Source organism: Odontomachus brunneus, unplaced genomic scaffold, assembly GCF_010583005.1.
Source record: "Odontomachus brunneus isolate Ranch 3 - 2012 unplaced genomic scaffold, Obru_v1 Obru_scaffold_030, whole genome shotgun sequence".
NCBI lineage: Eukaryota > Metazoa > Arthropoda > Insecta > Hymenoptera > Formicidae > Odontomachus > Odontomachus brunneus.
In genome coordinates, this window is record NW_022639480.1 from 712,305 (window position 1) to 738,976 (window position 26,672).

Below are 26,672 nucleotides of genomic sequence, written 5' to 3' on the forward strand. Positions count from 1 at the left end.
AGAGAGAGAGAGAGAGAGAGAGAGAGAGAGAGAGAGAGAGAGAGAGAGAGAGAGAGAGAGGTTTCACCTGATCGGTAATATGGTACTTCCTGATATCCAGGTGGAAGTGCCTTGATCCGAACGCAGTCACGAGCTGACGATATTGGTCCCGACCGCTGGAACGTAAATAGCCACCAACGATCCGCGAAATATATCGTCCCGGAATTTGTCCGTCGATGTAACTCAGTTACGTTCCCTTCCCGAAGTGACTTTTTGTCGCTGACCGCATGCGGAAGCATTAATCTTGTCGTTTTGCATATTTATCTGGGAGGAAGTATCGCTTCCCTCTGTAACTCCGAGTGAGTTACGTTCCTCGTGCCGTGACTCATTGTTAAACGTTATTTCTGAGCCCGCTTCTCTCCGGAGTTATTACCGCGGAGAGCGCTCGGCATGTAAATGCTCGGCAACAATGTAAAACACGGGCGTCGACTATTTATTTAACTCCTCGTGATCCACGGAGAGTGACGCATTCCTTCCTTCTGTTTAACGTCATCACTTTCGCGAACACTGCACGTCGCGATGTAACATTCGATTTTTTGCCAGATATTGTTCCGACTAGAAATTTATCCCATGATCCTGATCAAGTTAATTTCTATCAGTTATCTGGTTCTATTAAATCATGTTATCGAGCCCTGATTATTAATAATTGTTATTGATCTCTTCATTTAAAGTGACTTGATCCTCCCTGAGGACAATCTCCTCTTTAGATAAGCCTATGTTTACACTTTTTGTTGCTATTTTTCTTTTCAGATAAGAATTTTCAGAAATAGAATATAAGACATCTAATTTGTGTTTGCTACGAGTTAAAAGAGAATATGCAACAGTTTAAATAAATCAAAAAGAATTTTATCACTAAATTATTTCGGACATATAACTAAAGGAGATAATAAAGTCCTGATTAACATGCTGTATGATTTATCAGGATCCGATAACATTACCTTCCACAAACCAGATAACTGGTGGACTTCGATCCAATCAGAACTGTGGGATAAGATAGTTTCTAGTCAGAATGCAGAAGAAACGTCGTGGAACGAAGTATCGACTCGGACGAGACTTCAGTGTGCGGGGACACGCGATAACGTGGCATTTTGACCTTCGCTCTGCTTCGCGTTATCTACGATAGAAACTGAAAAATTGTTCCTTGAAGAAATCTTCGAATAAAGCCGTCCCGCCACCTGCGACTCCGCGTGGATCAGTTGCTATTCATGAATATTTTGTATCTGTCTATGATCGGCTCTCACCGGCCTCCGCTCACCGGAAAGACTGGAAATACTGGAATAATTCTGAATGTCCCTCGCTGACGCAGCAGCATCGGCTCCGAATTTAGAAAGCACGAAAACACAAACTCTCTGATATGTCCGATACCGATGATTCCGGCCGCCTTTCCGCTTGAGTTTGAGTTCCTCGATGGCTTTTCGAAGTTCTCTACTTTCCACGGAGAGAATCTCGAAAGAGATCATTGCGTTCGCTCCATGTAACTAACAAGTGAACCTACTCAAAAGCTACATTCCGATTTCTTTCTAATTGGGCACAAAGTATAACAAATATTTAGATCATATTTTTTTCATTTTGGCACACTTTGAGTTTCACGAGCAGTTTATAGCTTTTTAATGTTCTCACTCCTATCATCAACAAATGCAAGAAAAATGCATAAGAAATAAAAGTGAATTCAAGATATAAATGTTTTTGGTTTGCTGATTATGAATATGAAGTCAAATGTGTAAAATTATTTGTATAAATAATGAAATATTTAAACAAAATATGTAAGAAGTTGAAAAAAAATTATTTATACAAATATAATTTCTCGGTTTGGCCGAGATTCGAGCCATTTTTGACTAATTTAACACAGATGTAAAATATTTCGGTTGGAATCTCGGCTAAAGAAATTTAGAATGGTTCGTATCTCAGCTGTGCCGATTTTGTTAAAATTATTTAACTACATACACAATACATTCTAAATGTCTTTAGCCGAGATTCTAACCGAAATTTTTCAAATTTGTGCTAAACTAGTAAAAAATGATTCGAATCTTGCCCAAACCGAGAAATTATGTGTATAAAAAAATCTTTTTTCAATTTCTTACATGTTTTGTTCAAATATTTTATTATTTATACAAATAATTTTACATATTTGACTTTATATTCATAATCAGCAAACTAAAAACGCCTATATCTTGTATTCAATTTTATTTCTTATGTATTTTTTTTGTACTTGTTCATGATAGAACTGAGAATATCAAGCTATAAACTGCCCGTGAAACTCAAAGTGGGCCAAAAATATGACCTAAATATTATTTGTACTTCTACCTTTATTAAACTAGAAAAAAGTCGGAGTGTACTTTTTGGGTAGGCCTACTTGTAAGAAGCAAATCGAAATGCCAGGAAGGAAAGCAGAGCCTCACTCGGCCTGTCCGATCGCGCTGTTTTAATTCGCGACGTTTCATTTTCAACCACTTGCAGCTGGAAGAAAAGGTCAGGCGCTCTGATATTACAGAAATCGCGGAAAAATCGCGCCTCCTTCTCTCTCTCTTTCTCTCTAAACGTTTTGCCGAAGGATTCTTCGGTGAAATTGAGGTCGACGAGGAAATTGAGGTCCTGCCGCGCGTTCCGCGCGCGATCTCTCATCACGTCTGTTTGTTTCGACGCGCATCCACAACGCGCGATATCAGCGGGGATCGACGATTGTCAAGTGTATCGCGATAAGGCGGAAAATTGCTCTCGCGTTAATGCAGCTCGATCCTCATTGCTTTATCCGCGATCGAATTTCGCGAGTCTCCTTTTGCAGAATAGACTGGCTAGTCTACGCCAGTCTGCTACCATCCGGCTAGCAGACCGGCTATCGAACGCTCCGTGAGCCGCGCTTCGTCTGTAATGAAACTTTTTGTCTGGGATTATTAAAGGCATGCACTTCCGATATTTGATGTCGGCCGATACCGCGGCGGGATACCGGCCAAGTATCTGCGATCGCGGCACGGGGCGCCCTTCGAATTACACCGGATAAGGCCGAGGGAGAATTCTTTTCGACAAGTGACAGCAATCGCCAGCAATTTTTGACCAATGTCCCGCTCGCGATCTCGCGGCGATTGCGCGATAATAGCAAAATAGATATAGTATTATTACTCTCGGGACACTCTCATACTTATTGGGTAATATCGCGTTTTATTATGTAATGAGTTCGCGAATAGAAAGTGCAGTATGCAGATTGGCTGCTTATCCGGTGTCTGGATACATTCAGTCGCGTGTAATTTCTTCTCTCCCCCTCTCCTCCCTCCCCCAGCCCTCTGCTGCAGCGTGGAAAGCGCGCAGTCCGCAACGCAATCTCTTTTTACAAATCGGAATGTCGCATATTTTTCGAAGATATGCGCGGACAAAATTTTTTCTCGGCAGGCATTAGCATTCGTAAATTGGAAAAAATGTTTCACGCTGATTCGCCTGAGACATATTCGTGCCGTTCGGAACGTTTGAAGAAAATGCGAGAAACTTTTCTTTTTACTGCATGGAAATATTTCGCGTCAACATGTATTAGATATCTCGGCAAAGCGCCAATCGCTGTAACATATTAATTGGCGTTATGCTATCCTTTTATTTTATGTACTTGACGTCGCATCGCGTCGTGATTTGATCTTGGCTTTAGTTCTGATGAATCCCAATCGCGCGATACAGTTTATACGGAGATGCGATTGTCAATAATTTCGGAATCCAACTTCTTTATGTTTGATTTAAAAGAGAAGAAGCAAAAGTCTCTGACTCGACAAAGTCGTTTTGAATTTCATTAAACTTTCATGAAAAAAAAAAAAAAAGAAAAGAAAAAGAATCGAAATCAAATTTCAAAGTCTTGTTTGAAACATGAAATTTCATTTGATCCCACTATACGACGTATCGCTCTCTTAAAATAAATCAGTCAAATATCACTGAAAGCAGTGAATATACACTGATTTATAGTTATAAGTATAGCATTGAAAGTGTTCAGTGCTATACTTATATCTGATATCTCTGACTATTCACTGATTCACTTTAAGGGGATGCTAAAGCTGAAAACTTTACCGACAGAACACTGACATTTTTCTGCAAAGTTTACGTCGTATTGGTTACACAGAATTACAAATGCTTTTACGCAACGAAAGTATGTGTAAAAATAAATAGAAGCATTGTGACGAAAACGAGCAAAAAATTTTTAATGTAAAATCTCAAGCTGTTAATTAGCATAATATTTGCCTAATCCAAAAGTTCCGCAGCTTGTACATACCGAAAGTATGGATGCTTCAAATAGAAAAATTTTGAAGAACATTGCTCTACCTTTGCATCTGCATTTGGAAGCTTAAGAATATTGAAAAATTTTGCAGAAAAATTCCTACACATATTCCTACATATACAGTTAGGTTTTCCATGGTAAAACAAAGCAACACACATTCATGTAAGTTCTGTATAGACAAGAAATACAAAAAGGATAGCGTGATTATGTTAGTGACGATCGTCTCTACATTATCGATATTGTTTGAATTCGTTATCAACTCCAGCGTCCCGTTAAGAGAGCACGATGAGCGACAATTCTCTCTCCGTTTCAGTCCAATTTTGCCGTGTTCACGTAAACGAATCAGAGCTCGCTGTCTGCATACTCGAAGACATAATCCCCGGCAGAGCTCTCTGTCGCGTCCGTCAGCTGTTCTCCCCAGTGGATTATGAAAATCTAGAATAACGGGGACGCTCTGATATTTCAGCGAGGTAGCGAGGGGCGATGAGAAGCTGCGGCAACATTAACGTAGACTAATTAACACGCTTCCGTTAATGATCGCGGGCAGGAGTGGCACCGTCGAGAAGCGTATCTGACGTGGAAAGATTCAGGTTTCGAGATTTCGCGGACGTAGGCGAGGAAGAGGAGAGGCAGACAGACCGCCGGCGGACCGAGGAGAGAGAGAGAGAGAGAGAGAGAGAGACTGGCGCTGACGATGCGTCGTCGCAGCTGCACGTCGCATGTGTCTCCCGAGTAACTGTACTCGTGCACCGCCGGGTGCATACGGGCGATTGACACACGAGCCTCGTGTGCCCGAAAGAAGATTCATGCACGCAAAAAAATGACTTAGTTACATCAGCTAAACCGCGGTAGCTGATTCAAACTTATGCCGCAATTCTAAGTAGAATCGTAAGTCTCGTAACTTGTAAAATCCGTCAGAACTTATGGGTAGATTCACAAGCCTATGCAGTCTGTGTATTATATATGTCGTACAATTACTCGTAGGTTATCTATAATTTCATGTAATTTACGATATTTAGAAGTGATTGTACGACATATGATATTGCATAGACTTATAAATCTACTCGTGACTTCTGACGAATTTTACGAGAACAAGTTACGAGACTTACGATTCTGCTTAGAATTGCAGCATTAGTCAAGAGGCTAATCGTTTAGCTGTCACTGCTAAGAATTGGCTATGACAGCTAAAATGCATTCGCTACGAAATACAAATATATTAGGTGACATTAAAAATGCACATTATTTCAAGTAACTAAGAAAATGGCAGTTATTCCTAAATTTCTTATCGTATGCATATATTAAAGAAGTTTGCCGCACAGCTACGATCATTTGTTACAGTCATTTGTTTCTAGCAGCTAATATTTCTCGCGAATAAATTTAGCTTAGTATCGACATTCGCTGTCCCTGTTTCAGTGACACATCTTATCTACCACAGCTATTTTTTAGCTCTGGAAGCTAGTTTTCTTTTTGCGTGCGCCGCGCTCGGCGCGGGGTCGTCCCGGCGCGAACTTGTATAACTTCATAATTCAGGAGGCGACTTTTACGAGCACCGTTAGACTCGTCGACGAGCGGCGAGTCCCTCCGAGGGTCCGCCGAGGCGCGAATGTGGGTCAGTATTATACAAAAACACTGCGAAAAATCAAGTTGACCGGAACCCGCTTCGACTTATTTGGCCGGGCGATGATTGTCACGCGAATCGATCCGCGGAAAACTCTCATCGAAACGTTCCTCATTGAAACTTGTGGGAGAGCTCGTGAGACAACTGCGAGAAAAATCCGCGGAGAAACATTTTGTATTCGTGTCGAAGTCGATTCAGGCGTGGGAACTTCTGCGCTAAATTGTTCACACACCGTGTGTTAAATGATGTGTGTTATTCCGACTATTCTGTGTTGAGATCATAACTCACCGTTCCTAAGTGCCAAAGCAACACAGTAGCGTCCAAGTGTGACATTTTTGTGTTAATTTTCGACGTGTCGTTTGTGTTGCTTGTTTGCATATTCGCTTTGTGTTAAATCAACACAAGAATTAGAGTAAACCCTTTATGTTCCCACTTCCTACCCGTTCTCTTCACTGTTCCCTTTATTTCCTCTTCACCCTCTTTTTCCCTAATTTTCTTTCATATCTTGTCAGTTTCATTACTCTACTCTATACTTCTCTCTTACTACTAACCTTTATTTTGCTTCCTTATTCCATTTAATAATCAAACTTTCTCTCTTCATTTTCTATATCTTCTTCTTCTTCCTCATCCCTTGTATTTCTATTTTCTATGATCACCTTATATATTCCTTCTGTCCGTAATTTCCTCTGCATTACCATATTAATTTAAGCTTGTTTCCATTACACGTACATTCCTCATATACGCTGTAACTTCTATTATTTATGCATTTTTCCGCTCTGATTCTCGTTTCCGTATCTAACGCCTTGTTTAGCTTTCCGATATTTAGGTGAGCCGGAGAAACCGTTCTTTTCTTGTCCGATCAACATTCGACGAAGTTGCATTTCATCAGATAAAGGTAGCTGACGTTTGATTGGAAAGTCGCAAAATCGGACAGATTGTATGAACAGTGTATCTTTTAGTTAAAACTCAGCTTTTTCTCTCAGTGTAGAAAATAATTCTGTCTGTGTGCAGAGGCGTGTGGAAAGCATCTCTCGAAGCGTTACATAGAAAGTAAGTTAAATTATACTTGGAAATATGCACGAGGGAGGGACGCGTGCGCCACACGATAAATGTATTTCGCGGCGGGATTGCTCCGGAAGCGCCGAGTTGTTCTGCAGAAGCGGTAAGCAAACGGCGACGAACGGTCTACTTAATCGCACTAATTAATAACGAAAACGAGCGTACGTAAGCACTCGCTGTGAGCTAAGCCTGCGAAACCCGGGAGGCTTTTCTCGCGAACGAATCGGAGACGTTATATCCGCCGACCCGGCTCTTTCTCCGGACAGGAGGAACACAGGAGAAACAAAGAATGAAATATTAGCGCGAAAATGAATGCAGAGGGAGAGACGGAAAATCGGGGGAAATCGGGTCGCGTGCGTGGCGCGCGTTGGGACTTCGACTACGAGCTTCTCCTCGACCTTTAGTCATCTAATTAAAAGTCAACTCGCGGCGAGTCCATTAATCGTTCCCTGATGCGCAGATCGGAATTACGAAAGCTCGATTATTCATGGCGAGTCGTTGGAAAGTTACACGGAGGAGATAATCACGACGAGTCTGAAATCGAAGTAGACCCGTTCATTCAGTCGTTTAATTGCAAGGACCGCACTCTTATCGCGGCCCACGCATTTTGCATTAATCCCGAGGTTTTCCGTGTTTACCCGCTGGCTAACGACCGCGCAGACGCGCGCACTTTCCTCTCACCTCGGAGATTATCTCCTGACCGCTCGGCGAATTTACAAAATTACGTTGGTTGGAGTGTGCCCCGTTAAATAGTACACAATTGACTATAGTTATGCAATTACACTGAAGGAAAAATTATTTTAAAATCAACAGATATTTCTTTGATGGGTGCCATTAACATATTTACTTAAATCTAAATTCTCTTTATTTAAATCAAATATTGTCTACCTGATTTAAGTAAACAATATTTGGTTTAAATAAAGAGAATTTAAATTTAAATAAATATATGTTAACGGCACCCATCAAAGGAATATTTGCTGATTTTAAGGTAATTTTTCCCTCAGTGTATGCATGATCCAACTAATAAAATTGTGATTTTTGAGTTTTTGTTTCATCAATGAGCGATCTATAAGTGTTTCTACATAAAACGAAAAAGATTTAAGCCTTATTACATACACTAAGAAAAAAATTTACTAAATTTCACAACGTTTGTTTGAATACAACTATGAACATATTTGTTCAAATTAAGTAATTATTTTCTAAAATACATGAATCAGCAAATTCGGCATTTTTTTAAATCAATGAGCGATCTATACGTATTTCTACATAAAAAGAAGTCCAAGCTTTATATTACATACACTAAGAAAAAAATTTATTAAATTTCACAACGTTCGTTTGGACACAACTGTGAATATATTTGTTTAAATTAATTATTTTCTAAAATTAAATAAAGAAGTTTTAAATATAAATTTCTTTGTGATTTTAGAAAATAATTAATTTAATTTAAACAAACATGTTCACAGTTGCATCCAAACAAACGTTTTTTGATATTTAATAAATGTTTTCTCAATGTAGAAAATAAATTCCCTCATGGTGTTTCTTAGGTTTCGACCACTTTTTTTCCAGGAAAATCTTCACTTCTGACATTTTTATCAAGAAATATAAGTTTTGAACTTCATTTTGAGCTGTCGCTACTTTCTGGAGCACGTCGCCATCGAAAGATATAACTCACATAAAAGTGTCGAAAACGTTTAACAACTTTGACTGAAGTTCTCAAGATCTAATATTATATACGTCATTTTTATGGTTAGATTCATAATCAACACTAAAAAATCAGTCAGAAAAGGATAGAACTTAAGAGACTAGCTTGATAAAACTTAAGACAAAAACAGGTTTTATTTTGTTGAGCCCATTATCGATGGGCGCTTTCTATAACGAACTTGATCACAAATAACAAGGATATAAGTCGTGATTTATCGATTTCTGCGATATACGCCACGCGGCACTTTCTACGGGAGAACGTGTACGTACGTGCGTCGCTCGCACGACGAACGAATCGAAGATGCGATATATTTTCCACAGGGGTCGCGTGCGCCGACCGCTAATCGCGACCAGCGAGAAGAAGCGGGAGAAGGAAGAAGCCGTAGAAAGTTAAAGCGCCCACGAGGAGGTACTCATATTCCCGATATCTGCGGGAATTCTCTCGTGCAATAATCGACGAGTCGAGCCGCGAAGGATCTCGGCGGCAAAGTAAACAGGCGACCCCGGGGCTCACGGAACACACAGTCCGCGGCGACGGACCGGGGAAACGGGCTCGACCTAGTGTTCTCAACCTGGAGAATGTGTGTGACCGGCGGTATTCCGTCGGGGCCCGCTCTGTGACGCGGCGCAGCGTTTATAGACCCACATAATCGAGAAACCAGCAACCGCATTCCTCATACACGTACTAATGAACCCTCAGCGGACCGAGAGAATCTCTCTCCCTTGCACACGCACACGTCTTCCGATTTTCTCTAGTGCTATCCGTGTCCAGCTACCTTCCCGCTCACAATCTCCGTGATGTATCTGGCCGTCGAGCGAGAAGGAAGAGGACGCACTAATCGAGAATATAAATATATCCCGCAGAGAAGGATCTCGATGAAGCCTGAAGCATACCCGAACAGAAAGAAACCCTCATTCGCTGTCCTCGTTACAGTTTCCGAGAAAAACAGCTCGCGCACGCGATTTGGGTAGTATGCGCATTATTTAAATGCATGCGAAATTATGCGGAATAATTAGCGGGCGATGTTCAGGTGACATCATATATTTACAATGATATTTGTTATCATATATGATAAAATAGTGATGGCCATTGTTCATAAAATGAACACCGCGACGATATTGATTTCGCGTTTATTTTTACTGTAAAGAATTACTCTCTACGTATCAGTTGTTTCATTGTACGCGCGGAACATTTGATTGGATTAACCAAGTATCTGATGAAATGTGAACGAGTCAGAAAATTTCGATTAAAGTTGCCAGAATTCAAGTTTATAAAATTGATTAATCAAACAAGATTTCCAGAATGGTTAAGAGTTTACCCAGATAACACAGAGAATTCAAAAAGAATTCAATCGTATGTCACCAATTCTGAGTTTATTTTCAGATAGAAAAAGAATTCTTCAAAGTCAGTGAGAAAAATTCTTTTTGCATCTAAAAATGAACTCAGAATTGATGACATACTGAATTCTTTTTGAATTCTCTGTGCTATCTGAGTAATTAACTTGAACACAGAATTCTGGTAATTTCAATTTTCCAATTCGTTCATACTTCACTGGGTATTTGGTTGATCCAACCAAAGTTTTTTTTCCGTGTGTAAATAACGATTCGCGCTATCCGGCAGGATCGCGAGCGCCTCGTGAAATGCCATAGGAGCGAACGAGGTGGCGCGAATCGAATTCTCGTCGCGAGACCGGTGATCCACAGCCTCGAGCGGTGGCCCCAAATGTTTGACACACATTGCGGATATCGGTATCTAGTCGCGCTAGATGTGCGCGAAGCTCTCCGTCGATCTCTGGTTGATACATTTCGATATCCACACCGTGATCAGCATCGTGATTGCGTCATTTGTTGTTCTTACAAGCATTCAGCTATATCGTTCTGCTTTCTTGACTGGAACTTCACTAGAAGACAAGTAGTATTTAGATAAGTCTTTCGTGATATTCATTCACAAATTTTAAACTCTTGGTTCCTTACCCCAGCTATCTTCATAACGTCAGAACTGCATGCCCAAAATCTTTGCAAATTATGTCGAAATAAAAAGTGACATTTGCAGTCTATTAAGCATAATTCTCAAATACTCTGAACACTTCCTTATTGCTTTAACAATCAGTTAGCCATAAAATTAACGTGACGTGTTTAACCTACACTAACTTTCCTGTTTAACCTACACTTCCCCATTATTTTGTTACGTGAATTTTACGATTATTTATTGACTAGAACAAAAGGAAAGTGTTTGCGGAGTATTTTGGAGGCGTGCTTAAAGTCGATTGCATGTGTCATTCTTGGATATATCTTATTTCGACGTATCTTACAGAGATGTTGGGCACGCATTTCCTCGCTTCTGATGTCACCAATTAAGAGCTCCGCGGCGAGAGAGCAGGAGCCTTAGATGAAACTCTGAGAGATTTCCTCAAGGAACCTCGAAAATAATTCAAAATGTACTTGTCGAAATCCGAAGTGGATCCTAATGAACGTTGATATTTGCAGTGGAATGCGTCGAGTCCGAGACCGGATGCAGGAGATGCAGGGACGGGACGTGCGCGAGATGCGCGGTCTTGCTACATCAGGGCACCTGCGTGCATACCTGTCCACCGGGTTTCGTGGCCGACTGGTCGACCCGGGACGAGTACATGGGTCGCATTTGCCGAGAGACCGGCTACATGTTCGGCCTCACCGGTAGCCAGGTCGCGATCCTGGTGGGAGTGGTCTCCGGCGCCACGATCTGCATCTTCATCATCGTGTGCGGCGCGATAGTCGTGCATCGGAGGAAGAAGAGAGCGGCAAAGCTGGTGCAGCAATACGAGGATAGGTTCGTTCGACTGACGAGCTTGTTCGTCCCGTCTTCGTTGGTTAACAGTGCGTTTTTACGATTTCAGTGCGGAGAGGAGAGAATTTCTGAAGCACCTGGCGACGCTCAGGGGAGAGGCCAACACCTTCCTCGCGATGCTCAACGACACCAGACGACAAGTCAGGGAATTGTATTATTCGGGAAATAACGGAGATGGAGCCGTCGGAATCCAGGCGTACAGGTACACGCGAGTACAGTAACGTGGAGGTTTGCTGGTTGGTTGTTAGCCTGATAAGAAAATTACACTTATTCTTACGATCGTTTACAATTGTTCATTAACGCGACGCATGTCGGCTCCTTCATGTTTACCTTACTACTTTGTGATTGTCGTTGCAGACCAGTGTTACGTGATCTGGCGAGGATATTGGTCCTGGTGAACAGAAGAGACGACGAGATACCGCTTCCGCCTGATGACTGGCAAAGACTATTTTCATGGGCAGAGCGGCTGCTGAGAAGATATAAGAGGCACAGTTCTCCAGAAGTAAGAATTTTTACTTCCCGCGGAATATCTCTGTCGTCGTGTATGAGAACGATGACGCTTCTTATCTTACATTTTCGATTCTTTTTCACGCCAGTCCTTAAAGCACTTTGGTGAGTTACACATCATCCAGTTGTATGCAAAACCGTGTAGTAGCGCAGCAGATCCACGCATACGAACGGTTCTCTCACCTTGCATTTCCCGCAACCGAATAATTTGTGCGTTTATTGTGTTGGAAAAATAGAAGAAAAAAGGAACGAGAAAAATAATATTAGACCGTAGTTTCCCGCGTCGAAAGCTCCCTTCCTCTCTCAACAACAATGCCGATTTGATTTGTGTTTACGTACACGTTGTCTTGACAAATCCTCCAACGACGACGCTCATTGCACTCTTTCGACTTCAAGGTGGCTCAGCTCGTGACGTTCCTGCAGCAGCCGACGAGTCCCGTCCAAATGATACCACCGCCGTCGCAGCCGGCGGTCGCGACGTCGCAGACACCCCAGCCGTACGAGCCGAGGACCACCCCCACTAATCTCACGACATTCCAAGCGAACGTGCCGCTCGCCACGTTTCAGGCGAGCGACAAGTCGAGCATCAGTCCGGCGAGCTCGAGTCTCGGCTACGCAAAGGACAGTCCCGTTAGCTCGAGCTTGGGTCAGAACAGTTCGGTGCTGTACAATCACGAGAAGCTCAGTCCAAGTGGTTCCGAGAGAATCGGTCAAACGACGCCGTTGGTCTACGCCGGCAGCCAAAAGCGGGCGCCAAAGAGTCCCGGCAATTCGCGCCTCCAGGAACTGGCGATCAGTGCGTTCAATCATACCTACAACGTCGGTTCCGGCGCGCAGTTGCCGGAATCCGCTGGAGCTGCAAACCGCGGCGGCGGCTTACACGACGAGTGCAACGACGGCCTGGACCGCGACCTGAATCCCCAGTGGGAGTTCCAGAGCACCATTGAGGCGGCGAATTACACCATCCTGTCGGACTGGTCACCCGCGCGCGATTACCTCATCGACGACTTCACGATCCTCGGCTTCCGGCCGCAGGACGAGATCACCACGGAACTGTAACGGAACTGTCCCGCGCACAATGACTGATTAGAGAACATATCCAAATGTAAGACTCCTCGAGGGAGAGAGAGAGAGATTACGTACGCTCACGTGTCCCAAAGTATCGCCGTTTATAAGACAATCGGTCTCTCGTACCTCTTGCAATTCTCAGCAATCTTCCTCTACAATCTCCCGATAATCGCTAGGGGATATAATAATACTCGCATGCAGATCTGCCGTCTGTAAAATCTATACGCGAACTCGAGCTCTCTATCGACGTTTCCTTCCTCTCATTTGGTTCTAACGAATTTTTTATACGAAACGTCGAACGTGAACGGCGTGATGTGTTTTAACAGAATCTCGTGAAATTTTTACGATACTGTATTTCTGCCCCGAAAGCACTCCACAGACCTCTAGCCTGCCAGCGTCATCTCACGAATGACACCTTCGGTTTGAACGTATTGGAGAGTACACTGCGCAATAGAAACAGAAAAAGAAATAATATATCGCGACGATACCAAATAATCGTAAGAACCTTGTATAAATATTGGTCTTTATTTAACTCTTACGTTGTACATCGTTAACGACATTTACTACGTGTATATTATAGTGTACTAGTCAACGTTTCCGTTTGTTCACATCCAAATGTCGAAGCGCGTCTCCGCGACTTTTCGTATTCGTTCCTCGCGCGTATAATTTATTCGATCTGAATCTATTTTCGAAAGAAATTCACGGTCTTTCTCAAAAAATTATGTTACCTCGCGAATTGTGTCACGAGCCGTAGAGGTTGTTCTGTACAATACGCGCAATAAACTCGAAATAAAAATTGGATTAAGAAATAAAAACAATTTATTTCACTTGTGTCTCTATACTCTAACTCCTTCACATTGGAAGTATTCCTTTTGAGAGAAATACTTACGACGCAAGGAAGCTAGAGTATAGAGAGAGAAAAGGGAAAATGTGAGCAAAATAAATTATTTTTATTTTGCTCTCTTGCTTACTTTGCGTATTGTAGATAAGCCTCAATACTCAATTCACACACCGTGAAGCTCACATTCTACCCGCGATATAGTGGCAATGTGAACTTAACAGCAAAGTGCAACCACAAATGAAGCGGATTTTGTTATTTTATTTATATATGAATGCAAATACATACACACACATTCGAATTGGACGTGTCATTATACATACGTGTGATCAAGGCGGTCACTTGTACAAATTGATGTAAATATACTGATTAATATTTTAGTAATAAATGTAAGAAGATATCGAATATAATATATATGTACCTGTAAATGAAATCTTTCTTTCAGTTTTTTATATCCTCTGTGTATGTTCCATTTGCACAACTTGTTGCTGCATTATTGACTGATATCACACTAATGCCTGAATTCAGTGCAGTGTTGTTCCTTCATGCCACATATTGATATTTATCAAAGCTGAAAACAATAAGATTGAAGTTCTTAATCCAATCAAAATGAGACTCAATCTAATTGCAACTCTTAATCCAATTGAAGTAAGATTCAATGTACATATATATGAGACATATCTCTGCGCTCTATTATAAGTTTTATAAATATTAAATTCTTACAATCATGAATTCTTCGACAAGCTTGAAATTAGATTTCTTTTACAGAAAACATGAGACAAGTTTAAGAGTTGCGCTGTAATCTCAAGATACTTCACATCCGATATTTCAAATTTAACATATGTAAAAAGAGAACTTTGATGGAACCAATCAGGTAAATTTTTATTGTACTGTAAATTTTAGTTTGTACTGTTTTTATATTTCGTTGCAGAGAATTATAAATACTTTTAAATGCTGTCAATATATGAAAAAGTACCAAATACTGAATAAAAAAATTTGCAAATAAAATAATTTATTTATAAAATTTTTTTATATATTTGGTGCCTTATCATATATTGATATTTATACTTTCATTCTATAAAAATATTTACAATCCTATAACATATTATTTTTCATTTACAAGAAATTCTTTTTTGTTTTTTATATAATAGTATTTTTTATGCCTTGATATTTGTACTTTCACTATATAAAAGTATTTACAATTGTATGAAACCAAGTAGAAAAACAGTGTAAACTATGAGACTACATTATGTTACTATTCAACCTCTTAATATTAAGGCCTTCATTGTAAATTCTTGATAAGTCTCTAAATATGGCTTATAAGCTTCCTGATTGGCTCATAAGAACATTGAAAGGCACTTTTATTAACAAAAGTGAGATTAGAAAGGATCTAATAAGATTATTATTTTCTATTTACATACAAATTTATTTTTGGACATTAAACGTAAAGCTATCACTGATAGATATATTACTCTGATACATCATTGATGCATTTTTAAATAATCAAATAACAAATGTATATTCCGTGCGTTTAAAAAATTCTAATAGTACATATATTCAGGTTGTCTGAACACTTTTGAAAGTAGCAACAATCAACTATTCACGAGCAGTAGCATTTTACACTTTAACATTTGGGCCCTTCTGCAGATAATTCAAAGCCAATTTGCAAAAGTCTTGTAGAACTGTGAAAATCACAATTACGATTATTTCTTACGACTTTCTCGTAGTGAAATATAAGTTTAAACATTGACAAATAATTTGTCTTGTACCTGGCAGTGATTATTCTGCTAGAAACAATACATACTTCTTGCGACCTGGATTCAGTGTTAGCAGCATTTATTTTGAAAAATGCGTTGCTTATTGAACGGAACTGTTTAAATCAAAATAAATAACAAGGAAAATTAATATTTATCTAACAATTTCTGAAAATGGATGGAAACATATCAATCAAAACAGTATTTACATCCAGCAAGTAATCTAACACAAAACAAGCACCGTGTGTCGCTGGCTTTATTCTATCTCTGTTGAATTGTCCTTTTATTTATCTATTTATTCTATTGCTGAATTGTTTCAACTTCAACTTCAATAATTAGCTCCAGGCTTCTCTAAGAATTTTGCGAATTGTCTCAATACAATAAAATACGAATTTTCTCAATACAATAAAATACGAATGGTCTCAATACAATACAGAAAAAATTATTAGCTGGATACTGTTTATATCCACTATCTCGATTAAAGAAAGTGGCGCCTCGTAGCGGAGATTTTGGAACTAACTTACAAAAATAACGGGTCTAATATCTCCTTGCACCTGTTATTTCTGGAAGATTTGGTTATTATAGATACAGTTTATATATAGATATTACTACCTCGATTCCTTGTTAAGGAAAGTGGCGGCTCGTAGCGGAGACTTTGGGACTAAATACAGAATAGAAAGATTCAATCCACTAGACGCTACAAACGCTGAAGCGTCTAGAGAATCGCATTTTAAAGCGCTTCAAAGCGCTTATAGTGCCTAGTGGATTGAATCCTTCTATTTTGTAATTAGTTCCAAAGTTTCCGCTACAAGTCGCCACTTTCTTTAACGAGAAATCGAGATAGTAATGAATATAAATAGTATCTAGCTAATAATTTTTTCTGTATTGAGACAATTCAGCAATAGAATAAATAGATAAATAAATAAATAATAAATAGACAATTCAATAAAGATATAATAAAGCCAGCGACACACGATGCTTATTTTCGTGCTAGATTGTTTGCTGGATGTAAATACTCTGTTTTGATTGGTGCGTTTCTATCCATTTTCAAGAATTGTTAGATAAATATTAGTTTTCCTTGTTGTTTATTTTGATTTAAGCAGTCCCGTTCAATAAGCAACGCATTAAAAAAAAAAAACTGCTAATATTGAAGCTAGATCACAAGTAGCATGTATTTCTAGTAGAATAATCATCGCTAGATACAGGCAAATTATTTGTCAATGTTTAAACTTATATTTCACTATGAGAAAGTCGTAAGAAATAATCGTAATTGTGATTTTCGCAGTTCTACAAGACTTTTGCAAATTGGCTTTAAATTATCTGCAAAAGGGCCCAAATGTTAAAGTGTACAATACTACTGCTCATGAATAGTTGATTGTTGCTACTTTCAAAATGTAACAAAGACCGACAATCTCAACATATGCACTAAAGTTATTAGAATTTTCTAATACATATTCATAACATACGCAATATATATTTGTTATTTATTGATTATTTAAAAAAGTGCCAACGATGTATTATATAGTAGTATATCTATCAGTGGTGGTTTTATGTTCATGTCTAAAAATAAATTTGTATGTAAATAGAAAATATTAATAACTTTATTAGATCCTTTCTAATCTTTCTTTTATTAATAGAAGTGCCTTTCAATGTTCTTATGAGTTGATCAGGAAGCTTATAAGCCATATTTAGAGGCAATGTTATCAAAAATTTATAATGAAGGCCTTAATATTAAGAGGTTGCTGAATACTAACATAATGTAGTCTCATAGTTTGCACTGTTTTTCTATTTGGTTTCATACAACTGTATGTGTGAAAATAAATGATGTAAATTCAGAAGTACTTTGATTTAACTCTAAATAAAAATCTGTATATCTTATATGAAGCATTGTTTCTGATAATAATTATTAATGTACAAAGGTCTTAGATTTGTATTTAGAGCTAGATGTCAGTTTTTCAGTATATCAATATATATATATATATATATTATATTTTATAATTTAAATAAACAATTGAAATCTAACTTTAGATTAGATTTGAAAACTTTATGTGAGATAAGTTTCAAATAATGACAATTTGTTTTTCTAGATTAAAATCTTCTTACACTTAGGTAAATCAATACTTGCAGCTTCAGTTGTCTTATTGATGGTTTTCTTTTTGCATACTCTATAATATTAATCTTTTTTCCTGTAATAATAAAAGTGTTATTATTATTAATACAAACTTAGATTTTGAGTCGACAACAATTATAAATACTATTAAATACACAGTACTTATAAATTCTATGAATAGGAAATTAATGATTATCAAAAGACATTTCCCAAACAGCACAATGTCCAAAACTGAGACATAAGATGTCTTTAAGACATCTTTAAGACAACTTAAAAACGTCTTATGTTCAGATGTCTTAAAGTCGACTTAAAGACATCTTAAAGACATCTTATGTCCCACTTGGACATGTAGTATGCTGTCTGGGTTATCATTTTATCACATCAATAGCCAAGCAACTTTGGAATATTACATCTCCTTTCTATTATTTGGATAATTGAATATTTAATGAAAATTTCAGTTTTTACTTTCTATATAATCTTATTCCCTATATTATAAGAAAAGCAACTGTTATTCTCTCTGATGCATTTGTTTATAACTTTCTACAGATATACGTATATCTCACGACCTCACGTCTGTAATCGTTATCCTTGGCTCTTCCTCTCTCCGTCAACACATCCTCAGTACGTGCTCGCTCGAAACAAATGTGGCAAAAATGCGAAAAGGTGCAGGTGAGAGGAGAGGAGCCGCGAGCGATGCAGTAACGCGCTTTCGTAATCGCGCGGTTTTCCCGCCACCGGAAACGCGCGAACATGCGCGCGCGACCGTCGGCTGCGCGCGCAGCCTCAGCTCGACGATAACGGCCAACCGGTCGCGTTTCGCGGCCAAATACGAGCAAACTGAGCGTAATTTCGCGCGAAGACGAGCGCGACAAGTAATTTCGCGCTGTCGCCGAGCCGTTCGCTGGGTGAAAGCCACCCGACGACCCGATCACCGATGCGCCCGACCCGGCGATGCCCCCCGCGCGCGCGTAAGTTCCTGCGGGGTGGGCGAGGGACGCCATGACAGTCGTCGTATTTTCTGTGAAACCGCGAGCACGTATCGCGCCTCGCCGGCGACGTTACCGTGAAATTGTCGCGCGGCTTGACGTCGGACACGGCCAAAAAGCGGCGCACCGCGTCCCGGCCGGATCGGGTCGCCCGTCGCGGTACTCGAGGAGACGCGGGACGAGACGGCGTGGCCATTATCGGTGATTTGCTTGTGGGCGGCCGTGGCGAGGTGAGACGTCGAGAGAGGCGGCGGTGAGCGCGAGCGACGGTGCGAGAGAGGCAGGCCTGCTGTCCGCCGCCCTCCCCCCCCACGCCCCTGATCCCCCCTCCCCCTCGCGCGCGCCGTGCGAGACGGGACGAGAGCGTCTCCCCGTCCCGCTGTGTGTGGCGCAAAGGCGAGGAGGAGGCGGCCACGGAGCCGACGAGAAACGAGGATGCGAGAACCGCCAACGGCACCGTGCACCACGTGAGTCTCAATCGTATTTCCCGGCTCGTTACTTCGTATTCCTGGCGGTGCGGAGGCAGACACGGTCGCGCTGCGCCGCGACGCGCCGCTCCGCGCCACACCGCGCGTCCATATCCCCCTCGCCCCTAGTCCACAAGGCACGTCCATCTTGTTGGCCCCTTGTCCCCGTTGCTCACGCGAACGAAAGAGCGAGCGAGCGAGTGAGCAAGCGAGCGAACGAACCAACCAACCGACTAGTTCGACAGACAGACAGACAGCCAGCTAGTTCACCTACCTACCAACCTATCCATCTGCTTGCTTGCCTGCCTGTCAGCTAGCTGACCAGCCAGCAGGCTAGCTAATCAGCTTAGCTAATCAACCAGCCAGTTAGTCAGCGAACAGTCACAATGACGCGTCATACGACGTCGGACTACTGTACCCGACAACGGGTTTTCGTTGCCGATATCTGGCGGTTGCTGATGCTGTTGTCGATGCTACTACTGCTCGCTCGCGCCTCTCGCACGCGACCGATCGTTTCTTCCTCGCCGTCATGACCCGCTTGCGGTCGTGCCTTTGTCGCGCTGTATCGTACCCATGTATCGGATGACTCACTCTTCTCTTCGCGCGAGCGAGTGCGCGAGCGAGCGAGCGAGCGAGCAAGAGAACGAGCAAGAGAACGAGTGAGATGCCCGCTGAAGGAAGAGCAGCGCGAGGTTAAAACAATATCCGTTTTCGGCGCATTTCGTCTATCTTTGTTTTCGCGCGTTCGCCTGCCCGTCCGCCAGCTCGCTCCCGCGAATGTGTGACTTTGCGCGAATTCCGCGATTAGCGATCGTTTCGTCGCCGTGACTTGCTGGCACGGTCGACTCGTCGAGGTTAAACGAACGGTCGCGCCAGTCGGTAGATCCTCAATGGCGCAACAGCCGCCGCCACCGCGCGAACGTCGTGTCGTTGTGCGCCGCGACGGCGTAAGGTTACATCGGGCGGAATCGCGGGTCGCGGAACCGCGCTTTTTCAGATGTTCACGTGGACATCAGTGCCGCGAGCGTCGGGGCCGATGCGTACGAAGTGTCTCCTGATAACAATATGGTGCGCGCTCGTTATGTCGCGAATCGATATTGTTGAACAAAAGCTGTCGCGATGACTCGGCACGCTGCTGCGTATCGCGGTTATTTAATTAGCGGCCGCGCTGATTTCTCTCGCGTGGCCGATCTCGTCCCCGCGTTCGGCGAGATTCCTCGATTGTTTTCGTCATCCCGGATGTCTATCGAGTGTTTATCGTTTTTGAACTGGTCTATCCCTCGTTGGGATTCGCGGTCGCGTACCATATGCACGAGATAAAAGCACGTATAAATTAAAATGTATCAATTGTTCGAGAGGCGACGTACTGATAACGAGCTAATGGATCGCTCAAAGGGGTTATGCCGTCCAAGTTAAGCCTGATCTACAATACTCTGCTTCTTTATCTCTTTCTAATTTAAGCCTTAAGTCAGAAAAAGATGGAGAATAAGAGACAGGAAGCAAGAAGCATATTGCAGATCAGGCTTTAGGAATGGGACATTGCCTGCTTTTGGGTCTCAATAGTAGCATTAAGAATCCACATCATGAGATAACAATGAACGACACTAATTTTGTCTTAATGTCTTTTGCAGGATGAGAAATGAAGTATATGAGAAACATTTAATTAATATCCTTCAGTGAACAAAGATGAATAGTGAGCAGCATGCATTGCCAGCGACTACGCAGGCACAACAAGAGGTAAGACGCCCACCAGTCGTAAACAGGCTACAAAACCAAACTACAAATGCGCAAATGACCACCGCACAGATGCGTTGTGCTAGTGTTAGATATATTGAGACATTTGTATAATGGGCTTCTTTAACATCTTGGATTATCTTTTATCTTTAGTTTGTCTGCAACGACACCTGTGTGTGTTCTATGCTGGATTAAATTTATGATTTTTTACATGTATGCGTGTACATTTTTAATATGTGAGACTTCAGTGCTAATTGTTCAATAACATCTGATCAAAGTGCGATATTTGATGGACACTTCTTTTTTTTGCATTGAGTTTTATATACTCTTCCGTTACTTATGATTATCTTGTAATATAGCGTTATTATTGTACCTTCTTCCTTTATATTATAATTCAGTTAGTCCTTTTGACTGTTGCAATTTGTAGTTTTTAGTTTAGAGATGCTTGCAGCATATACGTAAGACAGCTTACGCTTGAAACTATTCTTGTGACTCTTTCTCTCTAACACTTTGCTTCTTTTACATAATATATCCGTACACATTGAATTCTCTAACAGATGGCATACACTTTTAGATGAGCTTAAAAGCAGAGTACATCATCAGTTTGTATAGAGCCTTTCTTCTTAGTACCATTCACTGTATATAACACAGAACACCAAATATCGTAGCACGTGCCCTCTCTCTCTCTCTCTCTATATCACTCACTCTCTCTCTCTCTCTCTCTCTCTCTCTCTCTCTCTCTCTCTCTCTCTCTCTCTCTCTCTCGATATACACGAACACCACGCGGCCTTCTTCGTAACTTCGCCCTAGAGAGAAGATACCGTACCGAAAGTGGCGCATTTGTCGATTGGATTTCGGCCTGGTGCATGCCGCTGCATGCTCTATCAATGTTGTACAAATGTCTGAATGTATATCGGTAGGATGTAAACGCGGGTCAAAGTGGTCGTCCTTCATACCCAGGTGGTTTGGCTACCGCGACCAGCCTTGGCAATGTAGGGAGTACCCCTCATTCGTCCGCGGACCTGCGTGTAGGTACAGCCGTAGCGTTAGCCTCCTCGGTAGCTAAGTATTGGGTCCTCACCAATCTGTTTCCCGGACCGCTACCTCAGGTCTCGGTCTACCACCATTCCCACCACAACTCCTCGCATAGGAGTGGTGGAGGTGGAGAGGCATCCTCCAAAGAGCCAGCCTCTTCACTGAACCAGGAAATGGCGTTGACTTCCAGCTCGCATCATCAGTCGACAGCGCCGCATCATCATCATCAACCTTCGGTTAGCAGCAGCAGCCATCACAGTTCCCTGTCCTCGAATCCGCAGGTTTGTCAATGTAGCGGCACGTTTTGTCGGTGTTTGCGTAAACGCGTATTCGACGCGACTTGATCACTCGAGATCACTACTGTGATCCGGAGAGTTAGAGCATACGCACGCTGTCGCAGGACATATTGCGGCAACATGTGGTACCTTCATACGATGTTGTATGTGTGAGAGACTAAGATAACATAGCGACAACTATGTTACCGACCATTACCTACGAAAAACTGCTCGAATCTTGCCATCTATAATTTGAACTTTCGCTTTTGCCGTGACTTTACATAGAGCATTTTATTTTGCGATTCTGCCGTACACGGTTTGCCATTCCGTGTACGGGGACTGCTTCAATTATCGTTGTTATCTTGTACTTTGCGTATGCAGATTAGATTTTTTTTTAATATACATTTTCACGATAAACATAGAGAGGAAATGAATGCTCAAGGGATCCCTTGTACTTTCTTAGACGATTTCAAGCTGGACGATTGTTGATCTCGTCTTAAGAGCTATCAATTCCTCGCACTATGTTGAACGACACGAAGTGGAACAACGGCGGATTACTGATCGTACGTGTGTTTTATTTGACAGATACCGGTATCTCTACCTGGTCTGAACTTAGACGGCGCGCATATCCCGACGAGCGTTAGTCACTTGCAGGCCGCGCATGCACAAATGCAACAGCAAATGCAGGCGCAACAGCAACAGCTGCACCAGCAGCAACAACAGCAGCAGCCGCCGCCACCGCAGCAGCAGCAGCAACAGCAGCAGCAGCAGCAGCAGTCTTCCCATCATCAGATGCAGAATCACCAAAACGCCCAGAACAATGGACCGACCGCACACAGTCAGAGTGCGCAGCGAGACGACAACAAAGTCAAGGACGAGGGTGGCAGCTGCACCACCGAGCGCTGCAGCGACAATCAGGTTCACTGTCAAGTTCAATGTGATCTGCAATTACAACCGCCGCAAGATCTTCAACAGAGCTTGATGCAACAGCAGCAGCAGCAACAGCAACAGCAGCAGCAACAGCAGCAGCAGCAGATCGGAGTGAACATCAGCGGTAACTCCAATACGGAGGGCGGTAGTCAGAACAATTCTGAGAAGCCTGAGAAGGAGAAGGAATTGCGGCAACTTAATATGACACAGTACGTTTCCAGAAGCACCTCGTCTCATCGTTGAATCAACAGTAGCTTTGGATTTGTGTGTAAAACTCGAGGATATTTCACTCACATGACGAATTCTAATATACAAAAGCGTCACTTGTGTCGCTAGAATATTTTTGTTTTCATAGGTATGAAATATTTACTAAACAGTAATGGTCTGACATTCATCGGTCTGTAATTAGACTATGGAATTTGCTGTGTCGCCTTTTCGCGTCACAGTTCCGTGTTGTAGGTCGCGCAAGTTTAACGTTATTGCCGCAAGCGTAAACGATGTAGGTTTTTCCGAATAAGAGAAATATATAAGGCAACAGTAGTGGATTGAAAAATTTCACGCGCCCATATTCTTTCTTTCGTATATTTATCTAAATACTAAATCTTGATTATCTAAACACTGCTTACGAACAAAAGATAGCAATAAAACGCACGACACAAGATACTAATGCAATTCTATGTTTCTGATTCAGATTCCAAGTTCCTGACTTGAAACCAGGTGGACACATGATGGACGTGAGAACGGCGGACGGCTCGGTCGTAAAGATTAGCGCCGGGAATGAGCAAGATTTGGCGAAAACGCTCGGCGTCGAGATGGTGCAAAATATGTACAAGGTATGGAATATTATATACAGAACAGATCGATCGCATTACATACAGAAGGTATAGAATATTATATACATAACAGGTCAATCGCATTCAACAATCGTACATCCTATCTGACGTGCTTTTCTTTCTCTTTGCAGGTCAATGTCGAGGACATTAACCAGTTACTGGCGTATCATGAGGTTTTCGGCAAGTTGCAGAGTGAAATCGCTGCTGGGACGACATTAGTAGGTAGCACTGTACCTACACAAACAGTTACCACGATACAGAACGGCACGCCGATCGTGCAACAGGTCCAGCTGAACAAGTTCGACATCAAGTCGAGCGACGGCGAGGCGACGCCCGGCCCGAGCGCTTCGCCCGTGTCGGTCGGCAGTCATTCCTGCGAAATATGCGGGAAGATCTTCCAATTTCGTTATCAACTGATTGTACACCGTAGATACCACACGGAGAGAAAGCCGTTCACGTGTCAGGTGTGTGGCGCGCTCCGAGCGAATTGTAGGTCTTGAGCGATCGACTTGTCCAGAATGTGTATATTGAACGAGCAATATTTCTCTTCCAGGTGTGCGGCAAAGCGTTCTCGAACGCAAACGACCTAACGCGTCACGGCAAGTGCCACTTGGGTGGATCCATGTTCACCTGCACAGTTTGCTTTCATGTCTTCGCGAACGCGGCCTCGCTGGAGCGTCATATGAAGAGACACGCCACCGACAAACCGTACAATTGCACGGTCTGCGGCAAGAGCTTCGCACGCAAAGAACATTTGGATAACCATACGAGATGCCACACCGGCGAGACACCATATCGGTGAGTCTGCTCGTGCATAATTTTCCAAAGTGGATGACACAGGTAAATAAAATAATAAGATGGAAAAGAATACATCAGCAATATGAAAGATTAATTAGTACATTGATGTGTCGTAAATTAAGATAAAAAGAAAAAATAAAGTTAACCATTAGATTTATCATTAGAAATGTTATCTCGAAAGGTTCTTATTTATTTCTTTTAAATAACAGGCGCGAGGATAACAGGTAGAAATTATGCTATTGTGTTGCAGATGCCAATTCTGCTCGAAGACATTTACCCGAAAAGAACACATGGTAAATCACGTTCGCAAACACACTGGTGAGACTCCCCATCGATGTGATATTTGCAAGAAGAGCTTTACTCGCAAAGAACACTTTATGAACCATGTTATGTGGCATACAGGAGAAACGCCTCATCATTGTACAGCCTGCGGCAAGAAGTATACGCGCAAAGAGCACCTTGCTAACCACATGCGCTCGCACACGAACGACACGCCGTTCCGTTGTGAAATATGCGGTAAGTCGCACGACGTTTGCTCAAATTTTTACATCTATCCGCGTTTAAACGCGCGACGAATCATTATTTGGAAATTAATTCGAATGAAAAATGAAAGGTTGGTAGTTTTGCCAACATAAAATTTAAATTCGAAACACAAATTTTGACATTCAATGGGACGATTCCAGAAATATTTTAAGTTTTGATACGCGATTACATTTTCTTCGTCGGCACATGTTCCGCGAGATCGATATCTCAATCTCCGCTACATCTAAACGACATATCCGGATTCGATATTATTTTAATATTTATACCACCACTCTTTTTCTTTTTTTTTTTGATCAATTTGTCTATTCAGCGATAATGTTCGTAAAGAACACGATAACCAATCCCCCGACGAACGAAACATTGTCGCAGGACACTTTATTATGGGGAACGAGTTCGTCGTAAGTTTTATGATCAACGACTATTTAATGTGAAGCTCTCATGAGGTAAGTAAGATACTTTTTAGTCGCACAGCATTATCACACACACAAAGCACAAATGAAAATTTCATAATCGTTCTTCAGTCAACAAAATTCCGTTTTTTGTTTCTGTCAATAGGTTGCTCCTTTTTAATTTATGTTCGCGCTGATGTGAGGATCAATACAGTGTGTACATATTCCAGAGAACGCATTGTAAGCTTCAGAGCACTCGGTGCTTCTTTATCGCTGTATATCCGCAAAATTCACCTAGAACCGGCTGTCTCTCAGATCATCATCAATGCACACCGCATATCCCGAATTAGACACACATTTTGCAAAGCCCGAACAGGAAGCCGAACGAATAGCGTGTCCGTCGCTTGCCCCTCCTCGATCATCTGCAATCTATCCAGTTCAAAAAGACTATCAGTCACGTTGGCGTAGCTCGCCGCGTACATTCGCCGCTGCCACAGATGCGATCGATGAGATCTGACAAATCTCTCTAGAGTCGCGCGCGCGTCGCTCGCTATAAACCGATGCGAAGTTACGTCGAAGGCGGTATGATGAGCGGCGATCGTAGCTGCAGCAGCCGCCACCACTACCACCACCACTACCACCACCACCACCACCACCATCACCAACCACCACCATCATCACCACTTCCACCACCTCCACCACCACCATCACCACCACCGTCACTGCCGCTGCCGCCGCCGCCGCCGCGTACCCGGCGCGGCGGCGGTGAAATAAAATTCGCGAGAATTGATCGCGCATCGCGAGTAGCCCGCCCGTCCCTCTCCCCTCTCGCGGCGCGGGTCGTGCGCATTCCTTCGCGGAGGAAGAGGCGCCCCTCTAACCTTAGAATCGTGTCGGTGCGCTCGCCCTCCC

General features: G+C 42.1%; 2 protein-coding genes and 1 long non-coding RNA gene across 23 annotated transcripts in view; 2 read left to right on the forward strand and 1 right to left on the reverse strand.

The window, feature by feature from the left end:
- LOC116843229 overlaps positions 1-14,334 on the forward strand; it is a 48,434-nt gene extending 34,100 nt beyond the window's left edge. The window contains exons 3-6 of the mRNA XM_032813475.1: positions 11,154-11,475; positions 11,543-11,695; positions 11,851-11,995; positions 12,397-14,334. Of these exons, the coding sequence (XP_032669366.1) occupies positions 11,154-11,475; positions 11,543-11,695; positions 11,851-11,995; positions 12,397-13,059 (1,283 nt within the window). The 3' untranslated portion in view covers positions 13,060-14,334. The remainder of the gene's footprint in view (positions 1-11,153; positions 11,476-11,542; positions 11,696-11,850; positions 11,996-12,396) is intronic.
- LOC116843232 lies at positions 8,777-18,559 on the reverse strand. Of its 3 annotated transcripts, XR_004377859.1 has the most exons (6): positions 15,870-16,201; positions 15,676-15,776; positions 14,328-14,477; positions 11,824-13,511; positions 10,641-11,742; positions 8,777-10,567 (listed from the first exon to the last, which is right to left on the reverse strand). It is a non-coding gene; the product is annotated as an uncharacterized LOC116843232 (long non-coding RNA). The 3 variants fall into 3 exon arrangements; XR_004377858.1 differs by having other exon boundaries at positions 8,777-11,742; positions 15,870-16,199; XR_004377860.1 differs by lacking the exons at positions 15,676-15,776; positions 15,870-16,201 and adding an exon at positions 17,764-18,559 and having other exon boundaries at positions 8,777-11,742.
- A 516-nt stretch (positions 18,560-19,075) lies between these two features.
- The window catches only part of LOC116843226 (zinc finger protein 271-like), a 16,843-nt gene continuing 9,246 nt past the window's right edge, over positions 19,076-26,672 (forward strand). For 2 of the 19 annotated variants that reach the window (XM_032813462.1, XM_032813455.1), the window contains exons 1-8: positions 19,076-19,223; positions 20,855-20,960; positions 21,878-22,273; positions 22,853-23,406; positions 23,889-24,030; positions 24,162-24,494; positions 24,584-24,828; positions 25,079-25,344. In XM_032813462.1, coding sequence (XP_032669353.1) covers positions 20,910-20,960; positions 21,878-22,273; positions 22,853-23,406; positions 23,889-24,030; positions 24,162-24,494; positions 24,584-24,828; positions 25,079-25,344 — 1,987 coding nt within the window. In that variant the 5' untranslated portion in view covers positions 19,076-19,223; positions 20,855-20,909. Of the gene's footprint in view, positions 19,224-19,484; positions 19,916-19,959; positions 20,292-20,312; positions 20,636-20,854; positions 20,961-21,877; positions 22,274-22,852; positions 23,407-23,888; positions 24,031-24,161; positions 24,495-24,583; positions 24,829-25,078; positions 25,345-26,672 lie in introns of those variants that run through there. The other 17 variants (XM_032813461.1, XM_032813470.1, XM_032813463.1 and 14 more) reach the window with 17 other exon arrangements.